General features: G+C 46.4%; 1 protein-coding gene across 1 annotated transcript in view; it reads right to left on the bottom strand.

The window, feature by feature from the left end:
- LOC134983540 (zinc finger protein 615-like) overlaps positions 1–18,502 on the bottom strand; it is a 332,472-nt gene that overhangs the window by 132,384 nt on the left and 181,586 nt on the right. The window contains exon 7 of the mRNA XM_063949196.1: positions 7,728–8,693. Coding sequence (XP_063805266.1) covers positions 7,728–8,693 — 966 coding nt within the window. The remainder of the gene's footprint in view (positions 1–7,727; positions 8,694–18,502) is intronic.

The raw sequence follows: 18,502 nt of genomic DNA, 5'->3' as shown, positions 1-18,502 counted from the left end.
TTGTATTATAGGGGCCTACAGTAAGTCAGTAAGGAGGCAGAAGCTGCTTCTGGTACATGGACCCTGGTCATGTAGGGCTGGGAGAGTCAGTAAGATTATGTAATAGGGGCCTACATTAAGTCAGTAAGGAGGCAGAAGCTGCTTCTGGTACATGGACCCTGGTCATGTAGGGCTGGGAGAGTCAGTAAGATTCTGTAATAGGGGCCTACAGTAAGTCAGTAAGGAGGCAGAAGCTGCTTCTGGTACATGGACCCTGGTCATGTAGGGCTGGGAGAGTCAGTAAGATTATGTAATAGGGGCCTACAGTAAGTCAGTAAGGAGGCAGAAGCTGCTTCTGGTACATGGACCCTGGTCATGTAGGGCTGGGAGAGTCAGTAAGATTCTGTAATAGGGCGCTACAGTAAGTCAGTAAGGAGGCAGAAGCTGCTTCTGGTACATGGACCCTGGTCATGTAGGGCTGGGAGAGTCAGTAAGATTATGTAATAGGGGCCTACAGTAAGTCAGTAAGGAGGCAGAAGCTGCTTCTGGTACATGGACCCTGGTCATGTAGGGCTGGGAGAGTCAGTAAGATTATGTAATAGGGGCCTACAGTAAGTCAGTAAGGAGGCAGAAGCTGTTTCTGGTACATGGACCCTGGTCATGTAGGGCTGGGAGAGTCAGTAACATTATGTAATAGGGGCCTACAGTAAGTCAGTAAGGAGGCAGAAGCTGCTTCTGGTACATGGACCCTGGTCATGTAGGGCTGGGAGTCAGTAAGATTATGTAATAGGTGCCTACAGTAAGTCAGTAAGGAGGCAGAAGCTGCTTCTGGTACATGGACCCTGGTCATGTAGGGCTAGGAGAGTCAGTAAGATTATGTAATAGGGGCCTACAGTAAGTCAGTAAGGAGGCAGAAGCTGCTTCTGGTACATGGACCCTGGACATGTAGGGCTGGGAGTCAGTAAGATTATGTGATAGGTGCCTACAGTAAGTCAGTAAGGAGGCAGAAGCTGCTTCTGGTACATGGACCCTGGTCATGTAGGGCTGGGAGAGTCAGTAAGATTATGTAATAGGGGACTACAGTAAGTCAGTAAGGAGGCAGAAGATGCTTCTGGTACATGGACCCTGGTCATGTAGGGCTGGGAGAGTCAGTAAGATTTAATTATAGGGGCCTACAGTAAGTCAGTAAGGAGGCAGAAGCTGCTTCTGGTACATGGACCCTGGTCATGTAGGGCTGGGAGAGTCAGTAAGATTATGTAATAGGGGCCTACATTAAGTCAGTAAGGAGGCAGAAGCTGCTTCTGGTACATGGACCCTGGTCATGTAGGGCTGGGAGAGTCAGTAAGATTCTGTAATAGGGGCCTACAGTAAGTCAGTAAGGAGGCAGAAGCTGCTTCTGGTACATGGACCCTGGTCATGTAGGGCTGGGAGAGTCAGTAAGATTATGTAATAGGGGCCTACAGTAAGTCAGTAAGGAGGCAGAAGCTGCTTCTGGTACATGGACCCTGGTCATGTAGGGCTGGGAGAGTCAGTAAGATTCTGTAATAGGGCGCTACAGTAAGTCAGTAAGGAGGCAGAAGCTGCTTCTGGTACATGGACCCTGGTCATGTAGGGCTGGGAGAGTCAGTAAGATTATGTAATAGGGGCCTACAGTAAGTCAGTAAGGAGGCAGAAGCTGCTTCTGGTACATGGACCCTGGTCATGTAGGGCTGGGAGAGTCAGTAAGATTATGTAATAGGGGCCTACAGTAAGTCAGTAAGGAGGCAGAAGCTGCTTCTGGTACATGGACCCTGGTCATGTAGGGCTGGGAGAGTCAGTAAGATTATGTAATAGGGGCCTACAGTAAGTCAGTAAGGAGGCAGAAGCTGCTTCTGGTACATGGACCCCGGTCATGTAGGGCTGGGAGAGTCTGTAAGATTATGTAATAGGATGCCTACAGTAAGTCAGTAAGGAGGCAGAAGCTGCTTCTGGTACATGGACCCTGGTCATGTAGGGCTGGGAGAGTCAGTAAGAGTGTGTAATAGGGGACTACAGTAAGTCAGTAAGGAGGCAGAAGCTGCTTCTGGTACATGGACCCTGGTCATGTAGGGCTGGGAGAGTCAGTAAGATTATGTAATAGGGGCCTACAGTAAGTCATGCTTCTGGTACATGGACCCTGGTCATGTAGGGCTGGGAGTCAGTAAGATTATGTAATAGGTGCCTACAGTAAGTCAGTAAGAAGGCAGAAGCTGCTTCTGGTACATGGACCCTGGTCATGTAGGGCTGGGAGAGTCAGTAAGATTATGTAATAGGGGACTACAGTAAGTCAGTAAGGAGGCAGAAGCTGCTTCTGGTACATGGACCCTGGTTATGTAGGGCTGGGAGAGTCAGTAAGATGATGTAATAGGGGACTACAGTAAGTCAGTAAGATTATGTAATAGGGGCCTACATTAAGTCAGTAAGGAGGCAGAAGATGCTTCTGGTACATGGACCCTGGTCATGTAGGGCTGGGAGAGTCAGTAAGATTATGTAATAGGGGCCTACAGTAAGTCAGTAAGGAGGCAGAAGCTGCTTCTGGTACATGGACCCTGGTCATGTAGGGCTGGGAGAGTCAGTAAGATTATGTAATAGGGGCCTACAGTAAGTCAGTAAGGAGGCAGAAGCTGCTTTTGGTACATGGACCCTGGTCATGTAGGGCTGGGAGAGTCAGTAAGATTCTGTAATAGGGCGCTACAGTAAGTCAGTAAGGAGGCAGAAGCTGCTTCTGGTACATGGACCCTGGTCATGTAGGGCTGGGAGAGTCAGTAAGATTATGTAATAGGGGCCTACAGTAAGTCAGTAAGGAGGCAGAAGCTGCTTCTGGTACATGGACCCTGGTCATGTAGGGCTGGGAGAGTCAGTAAGATTATGTAATAGGGGCCTACAGTAAGTCAGTAAGGAGGCAGAAGCTGCTTCTGGTACATGGACCCTGGTCATGTAGGGCTGGGAGTCAGTAAGATTATGTAATAGGTGCCTACAGTAAGTCAGTAAGGAGGCAGAAGCTGCTTCTGGTACATGGACCCTGGTCATGTAGGGCTAGGAGAGTCAGTAAGATTATGTAATAGGGGCCTACAGTAAGTCAGTAAGGAGGCAGAAGCTGCTTCTGGTACATGGACCCTGGACATGTAGGGCTGGGAGTCAGTAAGATTATGTGATAGGTGCCTACAGTAAGTCAGTAAGGAGGCAGAAGCTGCTTCTGGTACATGGACCCTGGTCATGTAGGGCTGGGAGAGTCAGTAAGATTATGTAATAGGGGACTACAGTAAGTCAGTAAGGAGGCAGAAGATGCTTCTGGTACATGGACCCTGGTCATGTAGGGCTGGGAGAGTCAGTAAGATTTAATTATAGGGGCCTACAGTAAGTCAGTAAGGAGGCAGAAGCTGCTTCTGGTACATGGACCCTGGTCATGTAGGGCTGGGAGAGTCAGTAAGATTATGTAATAGGGGCCTACATTAAGTCAGTAAGGAGGCAGAAGCTGCTTCTGGTACATGGACCCTGGTCATGTAGGGCTGGGAGAGTCAGTAAGATTCTGTAATAGGGGCCTACAGTAAGTCAGTAAGGAGGCAGAAGCTGCTTCTGGTACATGGACCCTGGTCATGTAGGGCTGGGAGAGTCAGTAAGATTATGTAATAGGGGCCTACAGTAAGTCAGTAAGGAGGCAGAAGCTGCTTCTGGTACATGGACCCTGGTCATGTAGGGCTGGGAGAGTCAGTAAGATTCTGTAATAGGGCGCTACAGTAAGTCAGTAAGGAGGCAGAAGCTGCTTCTGGTACATGGACCCTGGTCATGTAGGGCTGGGAGAGTCAGTAAGATTATGTAATAGGGGCCTACAGTAAGTCAGTAAGGAGGCAGAAGCTGCTTCTGGTACATGGACCCTGGTCATGTAGGGCTGGGAGAGTCAGTAAGATTATGTAATAGGGGCCTACAGTAAGTCAGTAAGGAGGCAGAAGCTGCTTCTGGTACATGGACCCTGGTCATGTAGGGCTGGGAGAGTCAGTAAGATTATGTAATAGGGGCCTACAGTAAGTCAGTAAGGAGGCAGAAGCTGCTTCTGGTACATGGACCCCGGTCATGTAGGGCTGGGAGAGTCTGTAAGATTATGTAATAGGATGCCTACAGTAAGTCAGTAAGGAGGCAGAAGCTGCTTCTGGTACATGGACCCTGGTCATGTAGGGCTGGGAGAGTCAGTAAGAGTGTGTAATAGGGGACTACAGTAAGTCAGTAAGGAGGCAGAAGCTGCTTCTGGTACATGGACCCTGGTCATGTAGGGCTGGGAGAGTCAGTAAGATTATGTAATAGGGGCCTACAGTAAGTCATGCTTCTGGTACATGGACCCTGGTCATGTAGGGCTGGGAGTCAGTAAGATTATGTAATAGGTGCCTACAGTAAGTCAGTAAGAAGGCAGAAGCTGCTTCTGGTACATGGACCCTGGTCATGTAGGGCTGGGAGAGTCAGTAAGATTATGTAATAGGGGACTACAGTAAGTCAGTAAGGAGGCAGAAGCTGCTTCTGGTACATGGACCCTGGTTATGTAGGGCTGGGAGAGTCAGTAAGATGATGTAATAGGGGACTACAGTAAGTCAGTAAGATTATGTAATAGGGGCCTACATTAAGTCAGTAAGGAGGCAGAAGATGCTTCTGGTACATGGACCCTGGTCATGTAGGGCTGGGAGAGTCAGTAAGATTATGTAATAGGGGACTACAGTAAGTCAGTAAGGAGGCAGAAGCTGCTTCTGGTACATGGACCCTGGTCATGTAGGGCTGGGAGAGTCAGTAAGATTATGTAATAGGGGACTACAGTAAGTCAGTAAGGAGGCAGAAGCTGCTTCTGGTACATGGACCCTGGTCATGTAGGGCTGGGAGAGTCAGTAAGATTATGTAATAGGGCCCTACAGTAAGTCAGTAAGGAGGCAGAAGCTGCTTCTGGTACATGGACCCTGGTCATGTAGGGCTGGGATAGTCAGTAAGATTGTGTAATAGGGGCCTACATTAAGTCAGTAAGGAGACAGAAGATGCTTCTGGTACATGGACCCTGGTCATGTAGGGCTGGGAGAGTCAGTAAGATTGTATTATAGGGGCCTACAGTATGTCAGTAAGGAGGCAGAAGCTGCTTCTGGTACATGGACCCTGGTCATGTAGAGCTGGGAGAGTCAGTAAGAGTGTGTAATAGGGGCCTACATTAAGTCAGTAAGGAGGCAGAAGATGCTTCTGGTACATGGACCCTGGTCATGTAGGGCTGGGAGAGTCAGTAAGATTATGTAATAGGGGACTACAGTAAGTCAGTAAGGAGGCAGAAGCTGCTTCTGGTACATGGACCTTGGTCATGTAGGGCTGGGAGAGTCAGTAAGATTATGTAATAGGGGACTACAGTAAGTCAGTAAGGAGGCAGAAGCTGCTTCTGGTACATGGACCCTGGTCATGTAGGGCTGGGAGAGTCAGTAAGAGTGTGTAATAGGGGCCTACATTAAGTCAGTAAGGAGGCAGAAGATGCTTCTGGTACATGGACCCTGGTCATGTAGGGCTGGGAGAGTCAGTAAGATTATGTAATAGGGGACTACAGTAAGTCAGTAAGGAGGCAGAAGCTGCTTCTGGTACATGGACCCTGGTCATGTAGGGCTGGGAGAGTCAGTAAAATTATGTAATAGGGGACTACAGTAAGTCAGTAAGGAGGCAGAAGCTGCTTCTGGTACATGGACCCTGGTCATGTAGGGCTGGGAGAGTCAGTAAGATTATGTAATAGGGGACTACAGTAAATCAGTAAGATTATGTAATAGGGGCCTACATTAAGTCAGTAAGGAGGCAGAAGATGCTTCTGGTACATGGACCCTGGTCATGTAGGGCTGGGAGAGTCTGGAAGATTGTATTATAGGGGCCTACAGTAAGTCAGTAAGGAGGCAGAAGCTGCTTCTGGTACATGGACCCTGGTCATGTAGGGCTGGGAGAGTCAGTAAGATTGTGTAATAGGGGCCTACAGTAAGTCAGTAAGGAGGCAGAAGCTGCTTCTGGTACATGGACCCTGGTCATGTAGGGCTGGGAGAGTCAGTAAGATTATGTAATAGGGCCTACAGTAAGTCAGTAAGGAGGCAGAAGCTGCTTCTGGTACATGGACCCTGGTCATGTAGGGCTGGGAGAGTCAGTAAGATTATGTAATAGGGGCCTACATTAAGTCAGTAAGGAGGCAGAAGCTGCTTCTGGTACATGGACCCTGGTCATGTAGGGCTGGGAGAGTCAGTAAGATTATGTAATAGGGCCCTACAGTAAGTCAGTAAGGAGGCAGAAGCTGCTTCTGGTACATGGACCCTGGTCATGTAGGGCTGGGAGAGTCAGTAAGATTCTGTAATAGGGCGCTACAGTAAGTCAGTAAGGAGGCAGAAGCTGCTTCTGGTACATGGACCCTGGTCATGTAGGGCTGGGAGAGTCAGTAAGATTATGTAATAGGGGCCTACAGTAAGTCAGTAAGGAGGCAGAAGCTGCTTCTGGTACATGGACCCTGGTCATGTAGGGCTGGGAGAGTCAGTAAGATTATGTAATAGGGGCCTACAGTAAGTCAGTAAGGAGGCAGAAGCTGCTTCTGGTACATGGACCCTGGTCATGTAGGGCTGGGAGAGTCAGTAAGATTATGTAATAGGGGCCTACAGTAAGTCAGTAAGGAGGCAGAAGCTGCTTCTGGTACATGGACCCTGGTCATGTAGGACTGGGAGAGTCAGTAAGATTATGTAATAGTCACCATCTTATAGGCAGCCGGTGAAAGGAACAGAGAATGGGTGTTATGTGGTAAGTCTGGTTGGTAGGTAAAGCTGAGCTGTAGCCCTGCCCTTTGTTGGTGAACTTCTACCATATGGACCTGTTTCACCAGGACTGAGTCATAGCCAACTGGCATCACCCACACCTGGAGCTCAGCTAGACAACCATTTAGGATTGGTACTGGGTACTCAGTACCCGGAGCAAAGAACAGGTCATCTGCATAGCAGTGGTAGATGAGGGCATGACATCTGGTTATTTCAGAAAGAAAAGATGACTACTGGCGCTATAATACTAGATGGCGCATATATGAATGAAGACGCCTGTATAATAAATAACCATCTGGTTTTATTCAAGACAAAATATTATTATTTTTTAACAAACTACTTTCACTATGTAAAATTCACGTATACATGTCATCTAACATTTTTCCTAATTTCAACAACCATTAAAAATCACCTGGCATGTGTTACCATGATAACTATTTCCAGAAATAGATCTTTCATAATATGTCCCGTAAGTGTGTTTTAGAAGAAAATACGCTTAAAGGTGCTGTCCCAAATTGTGGTTGCTGCTCATATGCTATGTGCACACAGCCTAGCACCCCATAAAGCAGGCATATCCAAACTGCGGCCCTCCAGCTGTTGTGAAACTACATATCCCAGCATGCCCAGACACAGTTTTGCTGTCAGAGAATGCTAAAGCTGTGTCAGGGCATGCTGGGATGTGTAGTTTCTCAACAGCTGGAGGGCCGCAGTTTGGACATGCCTGCCATAAAGCATATATTGCTGTACGTGGTGTGAAGATTATTTCACCCACCGGTAGCATGTATATTGCAAAAAGCATAGGATAGGATAAGAACCTTGAAGAACAACGCATGGCAATGATAAGTATACTCCAGAAGATTAAAATGGTTCCTCACCTGAGTGATGTCTATTGTGTGCAACAAGAGATGATTTATTTCTCAGAGTATGGAAATGGCTTCTCACCTGTGTGACTTCTGTGATGTGTAAGTAAATCACATCTTGTTAGACAACATTTCCCACACTCAGAGCAAGAAAATGGATTCTCACCTGTGTGACTTTTCTGATGTATAACAAGATGTGATTTCTGTGCAAAACATTTCCCACACTCCGAGCAAGAAAATGGCTTCTCACCTGTGTGACTTCTCTCATGATTAATAAGATGTGATTTCTGTGCAAAACATTTCCCACACTCCGAGCAAGAAAATGGCTTCTCACCTGTGTGACTTCTCTGATGTCTAACAAGAACTGATTTGAGTGCAAAACATTTCCCACACTCAGAGCAAAAAAATGGCTTCTCACCTGTGTGACTTCTCTGATGTCTAACTAGATCTAATTTGAGTGCAAAACATTTCCCACACTCAGAGCAAGAAAATGGCCTCTCACCTGTGTGACTTCTCTCATGATTAATAAGATGTGATTTACTTACAAAACATTTCCCACACTCAGAACATGGAAATGGCCTCTCACCTGTGTGACTTCGCTGATGTCTAACAAGTTGTGATTTGTGTGCAAAACATTTCCCACACTCAGAGCAAGAAAATGGCCTCTCGCCTGTGTGACTTCTCTGATGTCTAACAAGATGTGATTTCCATGCAAAAGATTTCCCACACTCTGAACATATCAGTGGCCTCTCACCTTCCTTACCTGTGTGTGGGTTAATACGCTTTGTGTTCTGTGTAAAACATTTGGCATCTATAGAACAGGGAATCACTGTATCTACTCTCAGAGCTGTAACAGATGCACCAATATCAGAGTGATCAGGAGAACACTTCCCAGGATCAGAAGGACCAGCTGATAGAGCTGGATGTATCATTGGGGTAATGGGGTTATCTCCTGGAGAATCCTGTATACTGTCATTATCTTTTATGTCACAATCCGGGGATAACATTAGATGTCCTTCTGAGATATTCCTGCTTGTGTGTCCACCTGCTGGAAATAAAATACATTATGGAAATGTGACATTTTCTGTAACAATATTAATCTTGTAAACAATAGGAGAAGACGACTCTCTGGGACACTTAAATTGACATCGGACATCGGAAAAAACGAAAATGCAGAATACGACAGCTTAGTAAATCCCACTAAAAAAAACTAAAAGTTGCAAATTCACACTACCGACGTCATTCGTGTTTAATCTCCCACCAAATTCCGACAATTACGAATCTTAGTAAATATACCCCCAAGAATGGAATGCGACACCAGTAGTTAAATGTTATGTTGTGGTCCAATGCATCAACAATATATTTACTCAAAAAGATACAAGTAAAAGATACAACAGTCCATATGTTTGTTCGCCAGCACTCCCGGATCCGGTCCTCAGCCAGTCTTAGCAAGATGACCTTCAGAGATAGACTGAGCCTGGCCAGGAGGCCGTACTTTTATACAATGTGTCCATAATACAATACAAAAGGAAATGTAAGCTCTCTTCTTCCATAGGTCAAGGGGCAGGTCATTTACAGTACATGAGGGGTCATAGGTTGGTTTGAATGAGTGGGCGATGCTTGGTCCAGGTGTTTTTGCAGGTTTCCACCACCGGGTTCCCGACGAATATCATGAGTACAGTATTTATAGTATTTGCAAATATTACAATTCGTAAATGTGTGTGTATAATAAAACATAACTTTTAATGAAGGCTTTATAATATTGTGTCTCAGACTATCATTGTGTCCACCCTCCTGAGAACACTCACAATAACAAATGTAATATTATAATAAGACTTAGATATATCTCTCTCTTGTACTGGTAACTAACCATGAAGTATAAATGGAGATGTAGTCACTCGCCAAGTCCTATGTCAGCACCAATGTAAAACAATGGATGGGGAACATATCGTATGAATTGGAGATTCTAGATGAACAATAACATCAGTCATATGAGCTGATGGATCAGAGAAATGTCTCCTAACGTTACTCCTGGAAGCATTGGTAAGGTAGCATTCCTTTATGTGTGTGCTCATACGCTGGTAAGCCTGTACAAGTGTTACTCACCCTTATATAAGGTATATTGCTATAGCAGAGTAGGTGTGGAACAAGGAATTTTACATGCAATACACCATATAATACACTGCAATCATCATCATCATCATCATCATCTGCTAGGTTATAATACCCTGTTACACCCCATCATCAGTGTCTTACCTCTATACTCTCAATAGTAATAAGGATGATGGTGTGATCGGTAAGTATGATACAGAGAATTACATATCAGAATCTATACAGCTGCCGCCATACTTCTGCTTCTCATACGTGTGCTACTGGCAGCAGTGAACATCTGAGTGAGAGTGCAGGGAAGACAGCAGAGTCTGATGAGAAAGAGATTGGATCTGCCTTTGTAGGGCTGTACCACACCTGTCACCCCTGTTAGTATATAAAATAATAAATAAGAGGGGCATGGCCTGAGTCCATCCAGACGTGCTTTCTGGAGCTCTCCTCACTAAGTGGCTTCTTATCTACCCTACCTGATAACTCTCAGCCACTGCTGGGACCAAGACCCAATCTATTAATTCCACCACTCCTACTGCCCTAAAGCTGCTCGCTGTGCATACTCCAGTCACTGTTCACTGCCACAGCCTAGCAACGCAGCTGAAGCCATTGGCTGAATTCTGGGGCTAAGTGTGCCTAGTCTTTCCTGCACGCTCCAGACACCTGACTTGGAGGCGCTTTTGGCTCAGGCGGGAGCACTTACTCTCCTGCTAACACAGGTGCGCAGCTCCCGTTACTACTGAGGACAGAAGGGGCTGCCCACAGTCACCGGAGCCCTGCGGTGGTATTGGGAAGTGAGATGGCTGCCATTTTGGATCCTGGTACCCGGCCATCGCATGCTTTGCCTTCTGCCTTCAATAATGTGTAAAATTGATATAAACTGCTAAATAAGTGTCCTGACGGCTGGACCGGGGTCATTACACTAAATTGAGGCATTTGCCTGGAGGTGAAACTACCTTCTATTTATATGGTACCACTATAATCTACTTCCTCTCAGTCTACATGCAGAGCCCAGTATCAAGTATCGTCTGAGTACAGCTCATTACACTCTGATTACAACCTCACAGTGTATTATTTTGTGGATTTAGCCACTGAATATATTTTGCCATTTGTGTCTCTCTGTGCTGAGTACTTCACATCTGTGATCACGCTGACCTCTAGTGGAATTTATCGGTCACTACTGTGTTATTTGCGTTGCATTACATCATGTTTAAGCTTTGAGGTCTGATATCAGTGAGATTGGCACTCGTACAGACTAAAATGAATGAGATTGTTGCATCTCACAAAGATCTGATTTCAGCACATGACACCCTTCAGGAAGACCTGGTCTCTATTCGTGATAAAGTCATTGATTTAGAAGACAGGTCTCTGAGAAATAATATCAGAATAATGGACTTTCCAGATTCTGTTACAAATGCTGAGCTTTATGATTATGCCACGGTCCTCTTGTCAGAAACTATCACCGAAGGCTTCTGCTGCGGACCTTCTTATTGATAAGATCCATAGGCTCCCAAAGTCCAAACAGGCCCATATCCAAGCTCCGAGGGACACTCTGCTCAGGGTCCACTTTCTTCATATTAAAGAACGTATCCTACAGGCTGCTTTGTCTTCCTCATCCACAGCTGAGTGCCTGGATAATATGCAGCTATTTCCGGATATTTCTCCTGTGACGCTGGCCAAAAGGCGTCTATTCCACCCAAGTGAATATACGTTATGGTAAGAACTTACCGTTGATATCGGTATTCTTCCTAAGTCCACAGGATCCACAAAATAACAATGGGATATGATGAAGCGACAGCCTCCCAGATTGCAACGGGCCCGTCCATATATCCCCGCCTCCTTGCTCAGGCAAATCAGTTGTATTCCAAAGCTCAAGGCAGGAGCATCATAGAGAGCCTTAATCAGGCGATAAGAACACACATGCACACCCTTCCGTACAAGAAGGAAGAGGCCAGTGAGTAAAAGGATCCTCAAATCAGGTGAGTCAGGGTGGGATCCCTATGGATCCTGTGGACTTACCATAACGTATATTTCTCTGGCAGGGTCCACAGTTATCCACAGGATAACAATGGGATTTCCCAAAGCAATTTAGTGAAGGGGACGCTCCAGACTGGAAAGGAGAATCCTTCGCCCGAATGCAGCATCCTGAGGCAAAGGTATCAAAGGCATAATGTCTAATGAATGTGTTAATGGAAGACCGTGTGGCTGCCTTACATATGTGTTCCGCTGAAGCACCACGTTGTGCTGCCCACGACGGACCTACCTTACGAGTAGAGTGAGCAGAGACACTAGCTGGATTAGGGAGATCAGCTTGAGAATATGCTTCTGAAATCGTCATTCTAAGCCACCTCGCTAGTGTTTGCTTGTCAGCAGGCCATCCTCTCTTGTGAAATCCGTAGAAAACAAAGAGAGAATCTGTCTTTCTGATGGCACTGGTACGATCCACGTTGATCCTTAAAGCCCTGACTACGTCCAAAGATGCATCTCCCACAGAAAGACCTGGCCCTTGAAAAGTTGGTACAACAATTTCTTCCTTAAGGCGGAATTTAGTCACCACCTTAGCAAGATATCCAGATTTAGTTCTGAGAACCGTTCTATCTGGATGAAATATCAGAAAAGGAGAGCGACATAACAATGCCCCTAAATCTGAATCTCTTCTAGCTGAGGCAATAGCAAGTAGAAAGAGAACTTTAGCTGTCAACCATTTAAGATCCAGTTTATTAAGTGGTTCAAATGAGGCAACTTGAAGGGCTTTCAGGACTAGACTTAAGTCCCAAAGCACTGTAGGAGGAACAAAAAAAGGTTGAATGTGCAGCATTCCCTGGAAAAAAGTACGCACATCCTGTAAATTGGCAATTTTCTTTTGGAACCATACAGTCAATGCCAACACTTGCACTCTCAAGGAAGCCACCTTCAAACCTGTATCCATTACAGCCTGAAGGAATGCTAAGACCCTGGAAACTCTGAAAGCCTTAGGGTCCATTTTCAATTCACTGCACCAATGAATATAGGTTTTCCATATTCGGTGATAAATGCAAGCTGAGGAAGGTTTCCTTGCTCTGAGCATAGTCTGAATTACCTGTTGTGAGAATCCTCTTGACTTCAGGATAGATGTTTCAAGAGCCACGCCATCAAAGACAGTCGATCCAGATGTCTGTGATAACAAGGACCCTGCATCAGTAGATCTGGATGTTGAGGGAACAGAAGTTGAACACCCATCGACATACTCAGCAGATCTGTGTATCAATGTCTTCTGGGCCAGGCCGGAGCTATTAGTATCACGGCACTTTTCCCTTGCTTTATCTTTCTCACCACCATGGGTAATAAGGTGATTGAAGGAAACACATAAACCAGATGAAAGTCCCATGGGACCGACAGGGCATCCACAAAGATCGCTCTGGGATCCTTTGTTCTTGCCCCATAAGCAAAAACTTTGTTGTTCAGATGGGATGCAATGAGATCTATCTCTGGAAACCCCCACTTGTCTACTAGCGTCTGGAAGACCTCCGGGTGTAGAGACCATTCATTTTCCTGAATGGCGTGTCGACTGAGAAAGTCCGCTTCCCAGTTTAGGACTCCCAGAACGAACACTGTGGACAAGGCTGGATGATGAAGTTCTGCCCACTTTAGTATGTGACTTACCTCCTCCATCGCTTTCCGGCTTCGAGTTCCTCCCTGATGGTTGAGGTACGCTACTGCCGTTGCATTGCCTGAGCGGATCTGGACTGGTTTTCTCCGAAAAATGTCCTTTGCCTGAATCAGTGCCATATATATGGCCCAAAGTTCCAATATGTTTATTGGCAGGCAACTTTCTTCCCTGGTCCATTGCCCCTGAAAACACATTTCTGACACTGCTCCCCAGCCCTGAAGACTGGAATCTATCATCAGAATTTCCCAATCTGATATCCAAAGGGGTCTACCCTTGTCCAGATGGGATGTCTGTAGCCACCGGGCTAATGACCTTCTTACTTCTATTGTAAGAGACAGGGTCTGTGTTTTTATCGTCTGATGCAACCCATGCCATTTGGCAAGAATCAGAAGCTGCAGAGGCCTTGAGTGGAATTGTGAATACTCCACCATGTCGAACGTTGATACCATCAAACCCATCACCCGCATTGCTGCGTGAATGGATACCATTTCACTGTGTAACAAGTCCTGAATCCTTGAGTGAACCTTGGATATCTTGTTCAGATTTAAACTTACTCTCTGAAGACCTGAATCCAGTACCAGCTCCAAGTGAGTCATCTGTTGTGACGGAACCAGAAACTATTTTTCCCAATTTATGAGCCACCCATGGTTCTGCAGACATGTTATTGTCTGTCGCAGATTACATAAGAGCAACTCCTGCATCTGTGTCAGGATTAAAAGATCAACGAGGTATGGAAAATTTATTTTCTCATACGTCCTAGAGGATGCTGGGGTCATCATAGAACCATGGGGTATAGACGGGATCCGCAGGAGACATGGGAACTTTAAGACTTTGAAAGGGTGTGAACTGGCTCCTCCCTCTATGCCCCTCCTCCAGACTCGTTTTATAATTGTGCCCAGTGAGACTGGACGCACTGCAGGGAGCTCTACAGAGTTTCTCTGACAAGACTTATGTTAGGTTTTTTATGTTCAGGGAGGCTGCTGGCAACAGACTCCCTGCTTCGTGGGACTTAGGGGAGAGGAGTATCACCCACTTCCAGTGAGCTCAAGGGCTCTGCTTCTGGCTACAGGACACCATTAGCTCCTGTGGGTGCTGATCGCTGGGTATGCCTAGATGCTCACACCCGCAGCCCGCCGTCACCCCCTTACAGAGCCAGAAGTCAGAAGACAGGTGAGTAGATGAAGAAAAGAAGACTTCAGTGACGGCATTTATCTGAGGTACTGCAGCGTGCGGACGCTGCGCGCCAAGCTCCCACATACATGCAGCACTACAGGGTGCAGGGTGCGCAGACACTGATATCGACACGGACACTGATTCCAGTGTCGACTATAGCGATTCCAGATTAGATCCAAATTTGGCATAAAGCATTCAGTACATGATTGTGGCTGTTAAAGGGGTATTACATATCACCGAAGACCCGACTGTCCCTGATAAAAGGGTCTGTATGTATAAGGAAAGGAAACCTGATGTAACGTTTCCTCCCTCTCATGAACTGAACACGCTATTTGAAAACCTCTGTGAAGCTCCTGACAAAAAGTTTGAGATTCCAAAAAGAATTACGGTAGCTTATCCGTTTCCCTCGGCGGATAGGGAAAAGTGGGAGTCACCCCCCACCGTGGACAAGGCCCTGTCACATTTGTCTAAAAAGGTGGCTCTTCCGTCACCTGCCACGGCGGCCCTTAAGGATCCTGCGGTTCGTAAACAAGAAACTACGTTAAAGTCCATTTATGCGACCACAGGAACGCTACTCAGACCTGTCATTGCGTCTGCGTGGGTAAGTAGTGCTATCGAAAAGTGGGCAGACAACTTGTCTTCTGAAATAGATACCCTAGATAGGGATAGCATCCTCTTGACGCTGGGTTATATCAAGGACTCTGCAGCATACCTCAAGGAAGCTGCGAGAGATATTGGTCTTTTGGGATCTAAGGCCAATGCCACGGCAGTCTCAGCTAGACGAGCGTTGTGGATACACCAATGGAATGCTGATGCCGATTCCAAGAAAAGTATGGAATCTCTACCATATAAAGGTAAGGCTTTATTTGGTGACGGCCTTGATGATTTACCGCGGGTAAGTCATCCTTTTTACCTTATGTTCCTCCACAACAAAAGAAAAAGCATCACTATCAGATGCAGTCCTTTCGGCCCAATAAATACAGGAAGGGCCGAGGTTCTTCCTTCCTTGCTACTAGAGGAAGGGGAAGAGGTAAATGATCACCAGCCTTGTCAGGCTCCCAGGAGCAGAAGTCCTCCCAGGCTTCTGCCAATTCAACCGCATGACGTTAAGGCTCATATACGGGAGTCCGCACCGGTGGGGGCACGTCTCAAACTCTTCAGTCAGTTTTGGGTTCGTTCAGACCTAGACCCATGGGTTTTACAAATAGTATCCCAAGGGTAGAAGCTGGAGTTTCAAGACGTTCCCCCTCGCCGTTTTTTCAAATCGGCCTTACCAGCGTCTCTTCCGGACAGGGAGGTAGTTTGCGACGCAATACAAAAGTTGTGTCAAAATCAAGTTATCGTCAGGGTTCCCCAGTCACAACAGGGAGAAGGCTTTTATTCCAGCCTGTTTGTGGTCCCGAAGCCGGACGGTTTGGTCAGACCAATCCTAAACCTGAAATCCCTAAATTTCTACCTAAAAGAAATTCAAATTGAAGATGGCGTCTCTCCGAGCAGTGATCTCCAGTCTGGAGGAAGGGGATTTTATGGTGTCGGTGGACATAAAACATGCCTACTTACATGTTCCCATTTATCCTCCGCATCAGGCTTACCTGAGGTTTGCAATACAGGATTGTCATTACCAATTTCAAACATTGCCGTTTGGTCTGTCCACGGCTCCGAGGATTTTCACCAAAGTGATGGCGGAGATGATGGTTCTCCTTCGCAAGCAAGGAGTCACGATTACCCCATACTTAGACGATCTCCTGATAAAGGCGAGATCCAGGGACCAGTTGGTGCAAAACGTTGCACTCTCCCTGACAGTTCTTCAGCAGCATAGTTGGCTCCTAAATTTGCCAAAATCACAGTTGATTCCGATGACGCGGTTGTCGTTTTTGGGAATATTGGACACAGAACTACAGAGAGTCTTTCTTCCAGTGGACAAGGCTCTGGAACTTCAGAGTCTGGTCAAACAAATTCTGAAACCAGCAAGAATGTCAATCCATTAATGCATTCGGTTGCTGGGGAAGATGGTTGCGGCCTACGAGGCCATTCAGTTTGGCAGGTTTCATGCAGAGTGTTCCAGTGGGACCTGTTGGACAAGTGGTGTCCAGGTCCCACCTACACCGGAGGATAATCCTGTCTTCCAAGACCAGGATATCACTCCTGTGGTTGCTGCACAGCTCTCACCTCCTAGAGGGGCGCAGGTTTGGGATACAGGACTGGATCCTAGTGACCACGGATGCAAGCCTCCGAGGCTGGGGGGCAGTCACAATGGGAGAAAACTTCCAAGGAAGATGGTCAAGTCAGGAAACTTGTTTCCACATAAATGTTCTGGAGTTAAGGGCCTGTTACAACAGGGGCCGTGCGTGTATCAGGACTTACCGTGGCTTCGTTTGACGGCATGGCGGTTGAGCACAAAATCCTAGCCCGTAAGGGTATTCCCAGTGAAGTCATTCCCACACTTATTCAGGCCAGAAAAGGTAACGTCTAAACATTACCACCGTATTTGGAGAAAATATGTTTCTTGGTGTGAATCCAAGGGGGCTCCTACGGAAGAGTTTCGACTAGGACGTTTTCCCAATTTTCTACAAGCAGGTGTGGATGCGGGCCTAAAATTGGGCTCAATTAAGCTACAGATTTCGGCCTTATCGGTTTTATTTCAGAAACAATTGGCCTCCCTTCCAGAAGTTCAGACTTTCGTAAAAGGAATGTTGCACATCCAACCTCCATTTGTGCCTCCAGTGGCACCATGGAATCTTAATGTGGTGTTGCAGTTCCTTCAATCACATTGATTTGAACCATTACGGAAGGTGGAGTTGAAATTCCTCACTTGGAAAGTGGTCATCCTGTTAACCTTGGCATCCACAAGGCGGGTGACTGAGTTAGCGGCCTTGTCTCACAAGAGCCCTTATTTGATCTTTCATGAAGATAGAGCAGAGTTGAAAACTTGTCAACATTTTCTGCCGAAAGTGGTTTCATCTTTCCACATGAACCAACCGATTGTGGTGCCAGTGGCTACTGACTCTTTGGTTGAATCAAAGTCTCTGGATGTGGTCAGAGCTTTGAAAATTTATGTCGCCAGAACTGCTCAGATTAGGAAAACAGAGGCTCTGTTTGTCCTGTATGCTCCCAACAAGATTGGGTGTCCTGCTTCCAAGCAGACTATTGCATGCTGGATCTATAATACGATTCAGCAGGCTCATTCCACGGCTGGATTGCCGTTACCAGAATCGGTGAAAGCCCATTCTACTAGAAAGATGGGCTCGTCCTGGGCGGCTGCCCGGGGGGTCTCGGCATTGCAACTTTGCCGAGCAGCTACTTGGTCTGAGTCAAACACATTTGCAAAGTTCTACAAGTTTGACACCTTGGCCGATGAAGACATTCAGTTGTTCAATCGGTGCTGCAGAGTCATCCGCACTCTCCCGCCCGTTCTAGAGCTTTGGTATAACCCCATGTTTCTATGATGACCCCAGCATCCTCTAGGACGTATGAGAAATAGACGTTATGTTAAGAACTTACCGTTGATAACGTAATTTCTCTTATGTCCACAGGTATCCACAGGATAACATTGGGATATGCTGGAGCGACAGCGGAAATGGCACCAAACAGTCACAAGCTTTCTGGCCTCCCAGGATGCATCGGGGCTTCACCATATAATCCCGCCCACTCACTCAGTCAAATCAGTTCTTTCCACAGCGATTAGGCAGGAGCATCAGGTAGAAACCTATTTAGGCGATAAGAACACACATGCACACCCTTCCATACAAGAGGGAGGAGGTTTAATGATTGTCAAGATCCTCAAATCAGGTGCGTCAGGGTGGGATCCCTGTGGATACCTGTGGATATAAGAGAAATTACGTTATCAACGGTAAGTTCTTACCATAATGTCTATTTCTCTGGCTGGGTCCACAGGTTATCCACAGGATAACATTGGGATTCCCAAAGCCAGTTTT

Source organism: Pseudophryne corroboree (genome assembly GCF_028390025.1).
Source record: "Pseudophryne corroboree isolate aPseCor3 chromosome 3 unlocalized genomic scaffold, aPseCor3.hap2 SUPER_3_unloc_17, whole genome shotgun sequence".
Lineage (NCBI taxonomy): Eukaryota > Metazoa > Chordata > Amphibia > Anura > Myobatrachidae > Pseudophryne > Pseudophryne corroboree.
This window is presented reverse-complemented; position numbering and strand designations above follow the sequence as displayed.